The following is a 12500-nucleotide window of genomic DNA, read 5'->3' as shown; positions in this document are numbered from 1 at the left end:
GTATAGATGTAGGTTATAAACTAGAGAGAGGGAGAGAAGGGTATAGATGTAGGTTATACACTAGAGAGGTAGAGGAGGGTATAGATGTAGGTTATACACTAGAGAGAAGGGTATAGATGTAGGTTATACACTAGAGAGAGGAGGGTATAGATGTAGGTTATGCACTAGAGAGAGGAGGGTATAGATGTAGGTTATAAACTAGAGAGAGGGAGAGAGGAGGGTATAGATGTAGGTTATACGCTAGAGAGAGGAGGGTATAGATGTAGATTATACACTAGAGAGAGAGAGAGGAGGATATAGATGTAGGTTATACACTAGAGAGAGGAGGGTATAGATGTAGGTTATACCCTAGAGAGAGGAGGGTCTAGATGTAGGTTATACACTAGAGAGAGGAGGGTATATATGTAGGTTATACACTAGAGAGAGGGAGAGGAGGGTATAGATGTAGGTTATACACTAGAGGAGGGTATAGATGTAGGTTATAAACTAGAGAGAGGGAGAGGAGGGTATAGATGTAGGTTATACACTAGAGAGAGGAGGGTATAGATGTAGGTTATACACTATGGAGAGGAGGGTATAGATGTAGATTATACACAAGAGAGGGAGAGGAGGATATAGATGTAGGTTATACACTAGAGAGAGGGAGAGGAGGATATAGATGTAGGTTATACACTAGAGAGAGGGAGAGGAGGATATAGATGTAGGTTATACACTAGAGAGAGGAGGGTATAGATGTAGGTTATACACTAGAGAGAGAGAGAGGAGGATATAGATGTAGGTTATACACTAGAGAGAGGGAGAGGAGGATATAGATGTAGGTTATACACTAGAGAGAGGGAGAGGAGGGTATAGATGTAGGTTATACACTAGAGAGAGGGAGAGGAGGGTATAGATGTAGGTTATACACTAGAGAGAGGAGGGTATAGATGTAGGTTATACACTAGAGAGAGGGAGAGGAGGGTATAGATGTAGGTTATACACTAGAGAGAGGAGGGTATAGCTGTAGGTTATACACTAGAGAGAGGGAGAGGAGGATATAGATGTAGGTTATACACTAGAGAGAGGAGGGTATAGCTGTAGGTTATACACTAGAGAGAGGAGGGTATAGATGTAGGTTATACGCTAGAGAGAGGAGGGTATAGATGTAGATTGTACACTAGAGAGAGGGAGAGGAGGATATAGATGTAGGTTATACACTAGAGAGAGGAGGGTATAGCTGTAGGTTATACACTAGAGAGAGGAGGGTATAGATGTAGGTTATACGCTAGAGAGAGGAGGGTATAGATGTAGATTGTACACTAGAGAGAGGGAGAGGAGGATATAGATGTAGGTTATACACTAGAGAGAGGGAGAGGAGGGTATAGATGTAGGTGATACACTTGAGAGAGGGAGAGGAGGGTATAGATGTAGGTTATACACTAGAGAGAGGGAGAGGAGGGTATAGATGTAGGTTTTACACTAGCAAGAGGGAGAGGAGGGTACAGATGTAGGTTATACACTAGAGAGAGGAGGGTATAGATGTAGGTTATACACTAGAGAGAGGTAGAGGAGGGTATAGATGTAGGTTATACACTAGAGAGGGAGAGAGGAGGGTATAGATGTAGGTTATACACTAGAGAGAGGGAGAGGAGGGTATAGATGTAGGTTATACACTAGAGAGGGAGAGAGGAGGGTATAGATGTAGGTTATACACTAGAGAGAGGGAGAGGAGGGTATAGATGTAGGTTATACACTAGAGAGAGGAGGGTATAGATGTAGGTTATACACTAGAGAGAGGGAGAGGAGGGTATAGATGTAGGTTATACACTAGAGAGAGGGAGAGGGGAGGGTATAGATGTAGGTTATACACTAGAGAGAGGGAGAGAGGAGGGTATAGATGTAGGTTATACACTAGAGAGAGGGAAAGGAGGGTATAGATGTAGGTTATACACTAGGGAGAGGGAGAGGAGGGTATAGATGTAGGTTATACACTAGAGAGAGGAGGGTATAGATGTAGGTTATACACTAGAGAGAGGGAGAGGAGGATATAGATGTAGGTTATACACTAGAGAGAGGGAGAGGAGGGTATAGATGTAGGTTATACACTAGAGAGAGGGAGAGGAGGGTATAGATGTAGGTTATACACTAGAGAGAGGGAGAGGAGGGTATAGATGTAGGTTATACACTAGAGAGAGGAAGGTATAGATGTAGGTTATACACTAGAGAGAGGAAGGTATAGATGTAGGTTATACACTAGAGAGGAGGGTATAGATGTAGGTTATACACTAGAGAGAGGGAGAGGAGGGTATAGATGTAGGTTATACACTAGAGAGAGGAGGGTATAGATGTAGGTTATACACTAGAGAGAGGGAGAGGAGGGTATAGATGTAGGTTATACACTAGAGAGAGGAGGGTATAGATGTAGGTTATACACTAGAGAGAGGGAGAGGAGGGTATAGATGTAGGTTATACACTAGAGAGAGGAGGGTATAGATGTTGTTTATACACTAGAGAGAGGGAGAGGAGGGTATAGATGTAGGTTATAAACTAGAGAGAGGAGGATATAGATGTAGGTTATACACTAGAGAGAAGGGTATAGATGTAGGTTATACACTAGAGAGAGGGAGAGGAGGGTATAGATGTAGGTTATACACTAGAGAGAGGGAGAGGAGGGTATAGATGTAGGTTATACACTAGAGAGAGGTAGAGGAGGGTATAGATGTAGGTTATACACTAGAGAGAGGGAGAGAGGAGGGTATAGATGTAGGTTATACACTAGAGAGAGGGAGAGGAGGGTATAGATGTAGGTTATACACTAGAGAGAGGAGGGTATAGATGCAGGTTATACACTAGAGAGAGGGAGAGAGGAGGGTATAGATGTAGGTTATACACTAGAGAGAGGGAGAGGAGGGTATAGATGTAGGTTATACACTAGAGAGAGGGAGAGGAGGGTATAGATGTAGGTTATACACTAGAGAGAGGGAGAGGAGGGTATAGATGTAGGTTATACACTAGAAAGAAGGGTATAGATGTAGGTTATACACTAGAGAGAAGGGTATAGATGTAGGTTATACACTAGAGAGAGGGAGAGGAGGGTATAGATGTAGGTTATACACTAGAGAGAGGGAGAGAGGAGGGTATAGGTTGTAGGTTATACACTAGAGAGAGGGAGAGGAGGGTATAGATGTAGGTTATACACTAGAGAGAGGGAGAGAGGAGGGTATAGATGTAGGTTATACACTAGAGAGAGGGAGAGAGGAGGGTATAGATGTAGGTTATACACTAGAGAGAGGGAGAGAGGAGGGTATAGATGTAGGTTATACACTAGAGAGAGGGAGAGGAGGGTATAGATGTAGGTTATACACTAGGGAGAGTTAGAGGAGGGTATAGATGTAGGTTATACACTACAGAGAGGGAGAGAGGAGGGTATAGATGTAGGTTATACACTAGAGAGAGGGAGAGGAGGGTATAGATGTAGGTTATACACTAGAGAGAGGAGGGTATAGATGTAGGTTATACACTAGAGAGAGGGAGAGAGGAGGGTATAGATGTAGGTTATACACTAGAGAGAGGGAGAGGAGGGTATAGATGTAGGTTATACACTAGGGAGAGGTAGAGGAGGGTATAGATGCAGGTTATACACTAGAGAGAGGGAGAGAGGAGGGTATAGATGTAGGTTATACACTAGAGAGAGGGAGAGGAGGGTATAGATGTAGGTTATACACTAGAGAGAGGGAGAGGAGGGTATAGATGTAGGTTATACACTAGAGAGAGGGAGAGGAGGGTATAGATGTAGGTTATACACTAGAAAGAAGGGTATAGATGTAGGTTATACACTAGAGAGAAGGGTATAGATGTAGGTTATACACTAGAGAGAGGGAGAGGAGGGTATAGATGTAGGTTATACACTAGAGAGAGGGAGAGAGGAGGGTATAGGTTGTAGGTTATACACTAGAGAGAGGGAGAGGAGGGTATAGATGTAGGTTATACACTAGAGAGAGGGAGAGAGGAGGGTATAGATGTAGGTTATACACTAGAGAGAGGGAGAGAGGAGGGTATAGATGTAGGTTATACACTAGAGAGAGGGAGAGAGGAGGGTATAGATGTAGGTTATACACTAGAGAGAGGGAGAGGAGGGTATAGATGTAGGTTATACACTAGGGAGAGTTAGAGGAGGGTATAGATGTAGGTTATACACTACAGAGAGGGAGAGAGGAGGGTATAGATGTAGGTTATACACTAGAGAGAGGGAGAGGAGGGTATAGATGTAGGTTATACACTAGAGAGAGGAGGGTATAGATGTAGGTTATACACTAGAGAGAGGGAGAGAGGAGGGTATAGATGTAGGTTATACACTAGAGAGAGGGAGAGGAGGGTATAGATGTAGGTTATACACTAGGGAGAGGTAGAGGAGGGTATAGATGTAGGTTATACACTAGTGAGAGGGAGAGAGGAGGGTATAGATGTAGGTTATACACTAGAGAGAGGGAGAGGAGGGTATAGATGTAGGTTATACACTAGAGAGAGGAGGGTATAGATGTAGGTTATACACTAGAGAGAGGGAGAGGAGGGTATAGATGTAGGTTATACACTAGAGAGAGGGAGAGGAGGGTATAGATGTAGGTTATACACTAGAGAGAGGGAGAGGAGGGTATAGATGTAGGTTATACACTAGAGAGAGGGAGAGGAGGGTATAGATGTAGGTTATACACTAGAGAGAGGGAGAGGAGGGTATAGATGTAGGTTATACACTAGAGAGAGGGAGAGAGGAGGATATAGATGTAGGTTATACACTAGAGAAAGGAGGGTATAGATGTAGGTTTTACACTAGAGAGAGGTAGAGGAGGATATAGATGTAGGTTATACACTAGAGAGAGGAGGGTATAGATGTAGGTTATACACTAGAGAGAGGAGGGTATAGATGTAGGTTATACACTAGAGAGAGGGAGAGAGGAGGATATAGATGTAGGTTATACACTAGAGAGAGGGAGAGGGGGGTATAGATGTAGGTTATACACTAGAGAGAGGTAGAGGAGGATATAGATGTAGGTTATACACTAGAGAGAGGAGGGTATAGATGTAGGTTATACACTATGGAGAGGAGGGTATAGATGTAGGTTATACACTAGAGAGAGGGAGAGGAGGGTATAGATGTAGGTTATACACTAGAGAGAGGAGGGTATAGATGTAGGTTATACACTAGAGAGAGGGAGAGGAGGGTATAGATGTAGGTTATACACTAGAGAGAGGAGGGTATAGATGTAGGTTATACACTAGAGAGAGGGAGAGGAGGGTATAGATGTAGGTTATACACTAGGGAGAGGAGGGTATAGATGTAGGTTATACACTATAGAGAGGGAGAGGAGGGTATAGATGTAGGTTATACACTAGAGAGAGGAGGATATAGATGTAGGTTATACACTAGAGAGAAGGGTATAGATGTAGGTTATACACTAGAGAGAAGGGTATAGATGTAGGTTATACACTAGAGAGAGGGAGAGGAGGGTATAGATGTAGGTTATACACTAGAGAGAGGGAGAGGAGGGTATAGATGTAGGTTATACACTAGAGAGAGGTAGAGGAGGGTATAGATGTAGGTTATACACTAGAGAGAGGGAGAGAGGAGGGTATAGATGTAGGTTATACACTAGAGAGAGGGAGAGGAGGGTATAGATGTAGGTTATACACTAGAGAGAGGGAGAGAGGAGGGTATAGATGTAGGTTATACACTAGAGAGAGGGAGAGAGGAGGGTATAGATGTAGGTTATACACTAGAGAGAGGGAGAGGAGGGTATAGATGTAGGTTATACACTAGGGAGAGGTAGAGGAGGGTATAGATGTAGGTTATACACTAGAGAGAGGGAGAGAGGAGGGTATAGATGTAGGTTATACACTAGAGAGAGAGAGAGGAGGGTATAGATGTAGGTTATACACTAGAGAGAGGGAGAGGAGGGTATAGATGTAGGTTATACACTAGAGAGAGGGAGAGAGGAGGGTATAGATGTAGGTTATACACTAGAGAGAGGAGGGTATAGATGTAGGTTATACACTAGAGAGAGGGAGAGAGGAGGGTATAGATGTAGGTTATACACTAGAGATAGGGAGAGGAGGGTATAGATGTAGGTTATACACTAGAGAGAGGGAGAGGAGGGTATAGATGTAGGTTATACACTAGAGAGAGGGAGAGGAGGGTATAGATGTAGGTTATACACTAGAGAGAGGAGGGTATAGATGTAGGTTATTCACTAGAGAGAGGGAGAGAGGAGGGTATAGATGTAGGTTATACACTAGAGAGAGGGAGAGGAGGGTATAGATGTAGGTTATACACTAGAGAGAGGGAGAGGAGGGTATAGATGTAGGTTATACACTAGAGAGAGGGAGAGGAGGGTATAGATGTAGGTTATACACTAGAGAGAGGGAGAGGAGGGTATAGATGTAGGTTATACACTAGAGAGAGGGAGAGAGGAGGATATAGATGTAGGTTATACACTAGAGAAAGGAGGGTATAGATGTAGGTTATACACTAGAGTGAGGTAGAGGAGGATATAGATGTAGGTTATACACTAGAGAGAGGAGGGTATAGATGTAGGTTATACACTAGAGAGAGGAGGGTATAGATGTAGGTTATACACTAGAGAGAGGGAGAGGAGGGTATAGATGTAGGTTATACACTAGAGAGAGGAGGGTATAGATGTAGGTTATACACTAGAGAGAGGGAGAGGAGGGTATAGATGTAGGTTATACACTAGAGAGAGGGAGAGGAGGGTATAGATGTAGGTTATACACTAGAGAGAGGGAGAGGAGGGTATAGATGTAGGTTATACACTAGAGAGAGGGAGAGGAGGGTATAGATGTAGGTTATACACTAGAGAGAGGGAGAGGAGGGTATAGATGTAGGTTATACACTAGAGAGAGGGAGAGAGGAGGATATAGATGTAGGTTATACACTAGAGAAAGGAGGGTATAGATGTAGGTTTTACACTAGAGAGAGGTAGAGGAGGATATAGATGTAGGTTATACACTAGAGAGAGGAGGGTATAGATGTAGGTTATACACTAGAGAGAGGAGGGTATAGATGTAGGTTATACACTAGAGAGAGGGAGAGAGGAGGATATAGATGTAGGTTATACACTAGAGAGAGGGAGAGGGGGGTATAGATGTAGGTTATACACTAGAGAGAGGTAGAGGAGGATATAGATGTAGGTTATACACTAGAGAGAGGAGGGTATAGATGTAGGTTATACACTATGGAGAGGAGGGTATAGATGTAGGTTATACACTAGAGAGATGGAGAGGAGGGTATAGATGTAGGTTATACACTAGAGAGAGGAGGGTATAGATGTAGGTTATACACTAGAGAGAGGGAGAGGAGGGTATAGATGTAGGTTATACACTAGAGAGAGGAGGGTATAGATGTAGGTTATACACTAGAGAGAGGGAGAGGAGGGTATAGATGTAGGTTATACACTAGGGAGAGGAGGGTATAGATGTAGGTTATACACTATAGAGAGGGAGAGGAGGGTATAGATGTAGGTTATACACTAGAGAGAGGAGGATATAGATGTAGGTTATACACTAGAGAGAAGGGTATAGATGTAGGTTATACACTAGAGAGAAGGGTATAGATGTAGGTTATACACTAGAGAGAGGGAGAGGAGGGTATAGATGTAGGTTATACACTAGAGAGAGGGAGAGGAGGGTATAGATGTAGGTTATACACTAGAGAGAGGTAGAGGAGGGTATAGATGTAGGTTATACACTAGAGAGAGGGAGAGAGGAGGGTATAGATGTAGGTTATACACTAGAGAGAGGGAGAGGAGGGTATAGATGTAGGTTATACACTAGAGAGAGGGAGAGAGGAGGGTATAGATGTAGGTTATACACTAGAGAGAGGGAGAGAGGAGGGTATAGATGTAGGTTATACACTAGAGAGAGGGAGAGGAGGGTATAGATGTAGGTTATACACTAGGGAGAGGTAGAGGAGGGTATAGATGTAGGTTATACACTAGAGAGAGGGAGAGAGGAGGGTATAGATGTAGGTTATACACTAGAGAGAGAGAGAGGAGGGTATAGATGTAGGTTATACACTAGAGAGAGGGAGAGGAGGGTATAGATGTAGGTTATACACTAGAGAGAGGGAGAGAGGAGGGTATAGATGTAGGTTATACACTAGAGAGAGGAGGGTATAGATGTAGGTTATACACTAGAGAGAGGGAGAGAGGAGGGTATAGATGTAGGTTATACACTAGAGATAGGGAGAGGAGGGTATAGATGTAGGTTATACACTAGAGAGAGGGAGAGGAGGGTATAGATGTAGGTTATACACTAGAGAGAGGGAGAGGAGGGTATAGATGTAGGTTATACACTAGAGAGAGGAGGGTATAGATGTAGGTTATTCACTAGAGAGAGGGAGAGAGGAGGGTATAGATGTAGGTTATACACTAGAGAGAGGGAGAGGAGGGTATAGATGTAGGTTATACACTAGAGAGAGGGAGAGGAGGGTATAGATGTAGGTTATACACTAGAGAGAGGGAGAGGAGGGTATAGATGTAGGTTATACACTAGAGAGAGGGAGAGGAGGGTATAGATGTAGGTTATACACTAGAGAGAGGGAGAGAGGAGGATATAGATGTAGGTTATACACTAGAGAGAGGAGGGTATAGATGTAGGTTATACACTAGAGAGAGGAGGGTATAGATGTAGGTTATACACTAGAGAGAGGGAGAGAGGAGGATATAGATGTAGGTTATACACTAGAGAGAGGGAGAGGAGGGTATAGATGTAGGTTATACACTAGAGAGAGGGAGAGGAGGGTATAGATGTAGGTTATACACTAGAGAGAGGGAGAGAGGAGGGTATAGATGTAGGTTATACACTAGAGAGAGGAGGGTATAGATGTAGGTTATACACTAGAGAGAGGAGGGTATAGATGTAGGTTATACACTAGAGAGAGAAGGGTATAGATGTAGGTTATACACTAGAGAGAAGGAGAGGAGGGTATAGATGTAGGTTATACACTAGAGAGAAGGAGAGGAGGGTATAGATGTAGGTTATACACTAGAGAGAGGGAGACTACAGGGTCTTAACTGGTTTCTTCCTTTCTTCGTTCCTCTTCCTTTTTATTAATTGGTTGATTGTGTTCGTTGACCGTGGAGGTTGTCCTGTTATAACCCCTTCATGTCTCGTAAGACTCTCCATGGAAGGTGTACACGTCGGAGGTGGGGCCTGCTGTGACACAGGTGTCGGTGGGCGGGCTCACCCCTGCCAGGACCTATCAGTTCAGACTCTGTGCTGTCAATCAAGTGGGCCGCGGCCAATACAGCGGCGAGACACAGAGGTAAGGGCGGGACTAACACACATTTTACACAGACACACATAGACACAGACACACATGGACACAGACACACATAGACACAGCCACACATAGATACAGACACACAAAGACACAGACACACATTATAGACAGACACACATTATAGACAGACACACATAGACACAGACACACATTATAGACAGACACACATAGACACAGACACACATAGACACAGACACACATAGACACAGACACACATAGACACAGACACACATTATAGACAGACACACATAGACACAGACACACATAGACACAGACACACATTATAGACAGACACACATAGACATAGACACACATAGACACAGACACACATAGACACAGACACACATTATAGACCGAGGTAAGGGCTGGACTCGGTTCATACGCACACACACACGTGGCACCACACTCATGCACACACACGTGACATACACACGTGACACACACACGTGACACACACACACACAAACGTGACTCACACACACACACATAGACACAGACACACATTATAGACAGACACACATAGACATAGACACACATTATAGACAGACACACATAGACACAGACACACATTATAGACAGACACACATAGACACAGACATACATAGACACAGTCACACATTATAGACAGACACACATAGACACAGACACACATTATAGACAGACACACATAGACACACATAGACACAGACACACATAGACACAGACACACATTATAGACAGACACACATTATAGATAGACACACATAGACACAGACACACATAGACACAGACACACATTATAGACAGACACACATAGACACAGACACACATAGACACAGACACACATTATAGACAGACACACATTATAGATAGACACACATAGACACAGACACACATAGACACAGACACACATAGGCACAGACACACATAGACACAGACACACATTATAGACAGACACACATTATAGATAGACACACATAGACACAGACACACATAGACACAGACACACATAGACACAGACACACATTATAGACAGACACACATTATAGACAGACACACATTATAGATAGACACACATAGACACAGACACACATTATAGACAGACACACATTATAGACAGACACACATTATAGATAGACACACATAGACACAGACACACATAGACACAGACACACATAGACACAGACACACATAGACACAGACACACATAGACACAGACACACATTATAGACAGACACACATAGACACAGACACACATAGACACAGACACACATAGACACAGACACACATAGACACAGACACACATTATAGACATACACACATAGACACAGACACACATTATAGACAGACACACATAGACACAGACACACATAGACACAGACACACATTATAGACAGACACACATAGACACAGACACACATAGACACAGACACACATTATAGATAGACACACATAGATACAGACACACATAGACACAGACACACATTATAGACAGACACACATAGACACACATAGACACAGACACACATAGACACAGACACACATAGACACAGACACACATAGACACAGACACACATTATAGATAGACACACATAGACACAGACACACATAGACACAGACACACATAGACACAGACATACATAGACACAGACACACATAGACACAGACACACATTATAGATAGACACACATAGACACAGACACACATAGACACAGACACACATAGACACAGACACACATAGACACAGACACACATTATAGACCGAGGTAAGGGCTGGACTCGGTTCATACGCACACATACACGTGGCACCACACTCATGCACACACTCGTGACTCACACACGTGACACACACACGTGACACACACACACAAACGTGACTCACACACACACACATAGACATTGTGAGTGTGTTAAGGATATTAGTGCTTCTGCTCAGAATCACCCCGTTCTGCATATTACACAACAATGGAGTGACTTTCAGAGAACAGACAAGATGAGGAGAGGAGAGGAGAGGAGAGGAGAGGAGAGGAGAGGAGAGGAGAGGAGAGGAGAGGAGGAGAGACGGGAGGGGAGAGGAGGAGAGGAAAGGACAGGAGAGGAGAGGAGGAGAGAAGAGGAGAGAGGGGAGTGTAGAGAGGGATCAAGGGAGGGGGAGATGAGAGGGTAAAGGGAGGAGAGAAAAAGAGAGGAGAGGGGGAGGGAGGAGAGGGGAGAGTAGAGGGTAAAGGGAGGAGAGAGAAAGAGAGGTATTTTGTTTGGGATCCATTTACTCTGAAATGAGCAATTTATATTCATCAGTACGATACTGAGGCTTCTGTAAGTGTCTGTGTGTGTGTGTGTATGTGTGTGTGTGTGTGTGTGTGTGTGTGTGTGTGTGTGTGTGTGTGTGTGTGTGTGTGTGTGTGTGTGTGTGTGTGTGTGTGTGTGTTGTACCACCAAAACACCAACCCAGATCTCTCTTATCCATCTCTCTCTCCTCCATCTCTCTCACTTCTCTCTCTCCCCCATCTCTCTCACTTCTCTCTCTCTCCTCCATCTCTCTCTCATCTCTCTCTTCCTCATATCTCTCGCTCCTCTATCTCTCTCTCCTCTCTCTCTCTCCTCCATCTCTCTCTCTCCCATCTCTCTCGCTTCTATCTCTCTCTTCTCCATCTCTCTCTCCTCCATCTCTCTCACTTCTCTCTCTCTCTCCTCCATCTCTCTCTCCTCCATCTCTCTCACTTCTCTCTCTCTCTCCTCCATCTCTCTCTCCCCCATCTCTCTCACTTCTCTCTCTCTCCTCCATCTCTCTCTTCTCCATCTCTCTCTCCCCCATCTCTCTCACTTCTCTCTCTCTCTCCTCCATCTCTCTCTATCATTCTGTCTATTTATTCTTCATATGCTCAGTCAACCAGTCATCACAGACGATATTTATGAAAATAGTGGCCTCCCTAGTGGCCCAGCGGTCTAAGGCACTGCTGTGCTGAGGCGCCACTACAGCCCCGGGTTCGATTCCAGGCTGTGTTACAGCCGGCCGTGACCACGAGCCCCATGGGGTTGTGTGTCGTCCGGTTTAGGGGAGGGTTTGTCAGGACATTATGCTGTGTGTGTATGTATGTACTCTCCCCAGAGAGAACACAGTGGTTTAGGGGAGGGTTTGTCAGGACATTATGCTGTGTGTGTATGTATGTACTCTCCCCAGAGAGAA

The 12500-nt window shown here is 44.0% G+C and overlaps 1 protein-coding gene across 1 annotated transcript in view; it reads left to right on the top strand.

The window, feature by feature from the left end:
- Window positions 1-12500, top strand: part of LOC139370043 (protein sidekick-1-like) — a 365245-nt gene that overhangs the window by 225036 nt on the left and 127709 nt on the right. The window contains exon 16 of the mRNA XM_071109345.1: window positions 9169-9316. Coding sequence (XP_070965446.1) covers window positions 9169-9316 — 148 coding nt within the window. The remainder of the gene's footprint in view (window positions 1-9168; window positions 9317-12500) is intronic.

Source organism: Oncorhynchus clarkii, chromosome 17 (assembly GCF_045791955.1).
Source record: "Oncorhynchus clarkii lewisi isolate Uvic-CL-2024 chromosome 17, UVic_Ocla_1.0, whole genome shotgun sequence".
Classification (NCBI taxonomy): domain Eukaryota; kingdom Metazoa; phylum Chordata; class Actinopteri; order Salmoniformes; family Salmonidae; genus Oncorhynchus; species Oncorhynchus clarkii.
The sequence above is the reverse complement of the archived record's forward strand: the minus strand, read 5'-3'. Positions and strand labels throughout refer to the sequence as shown.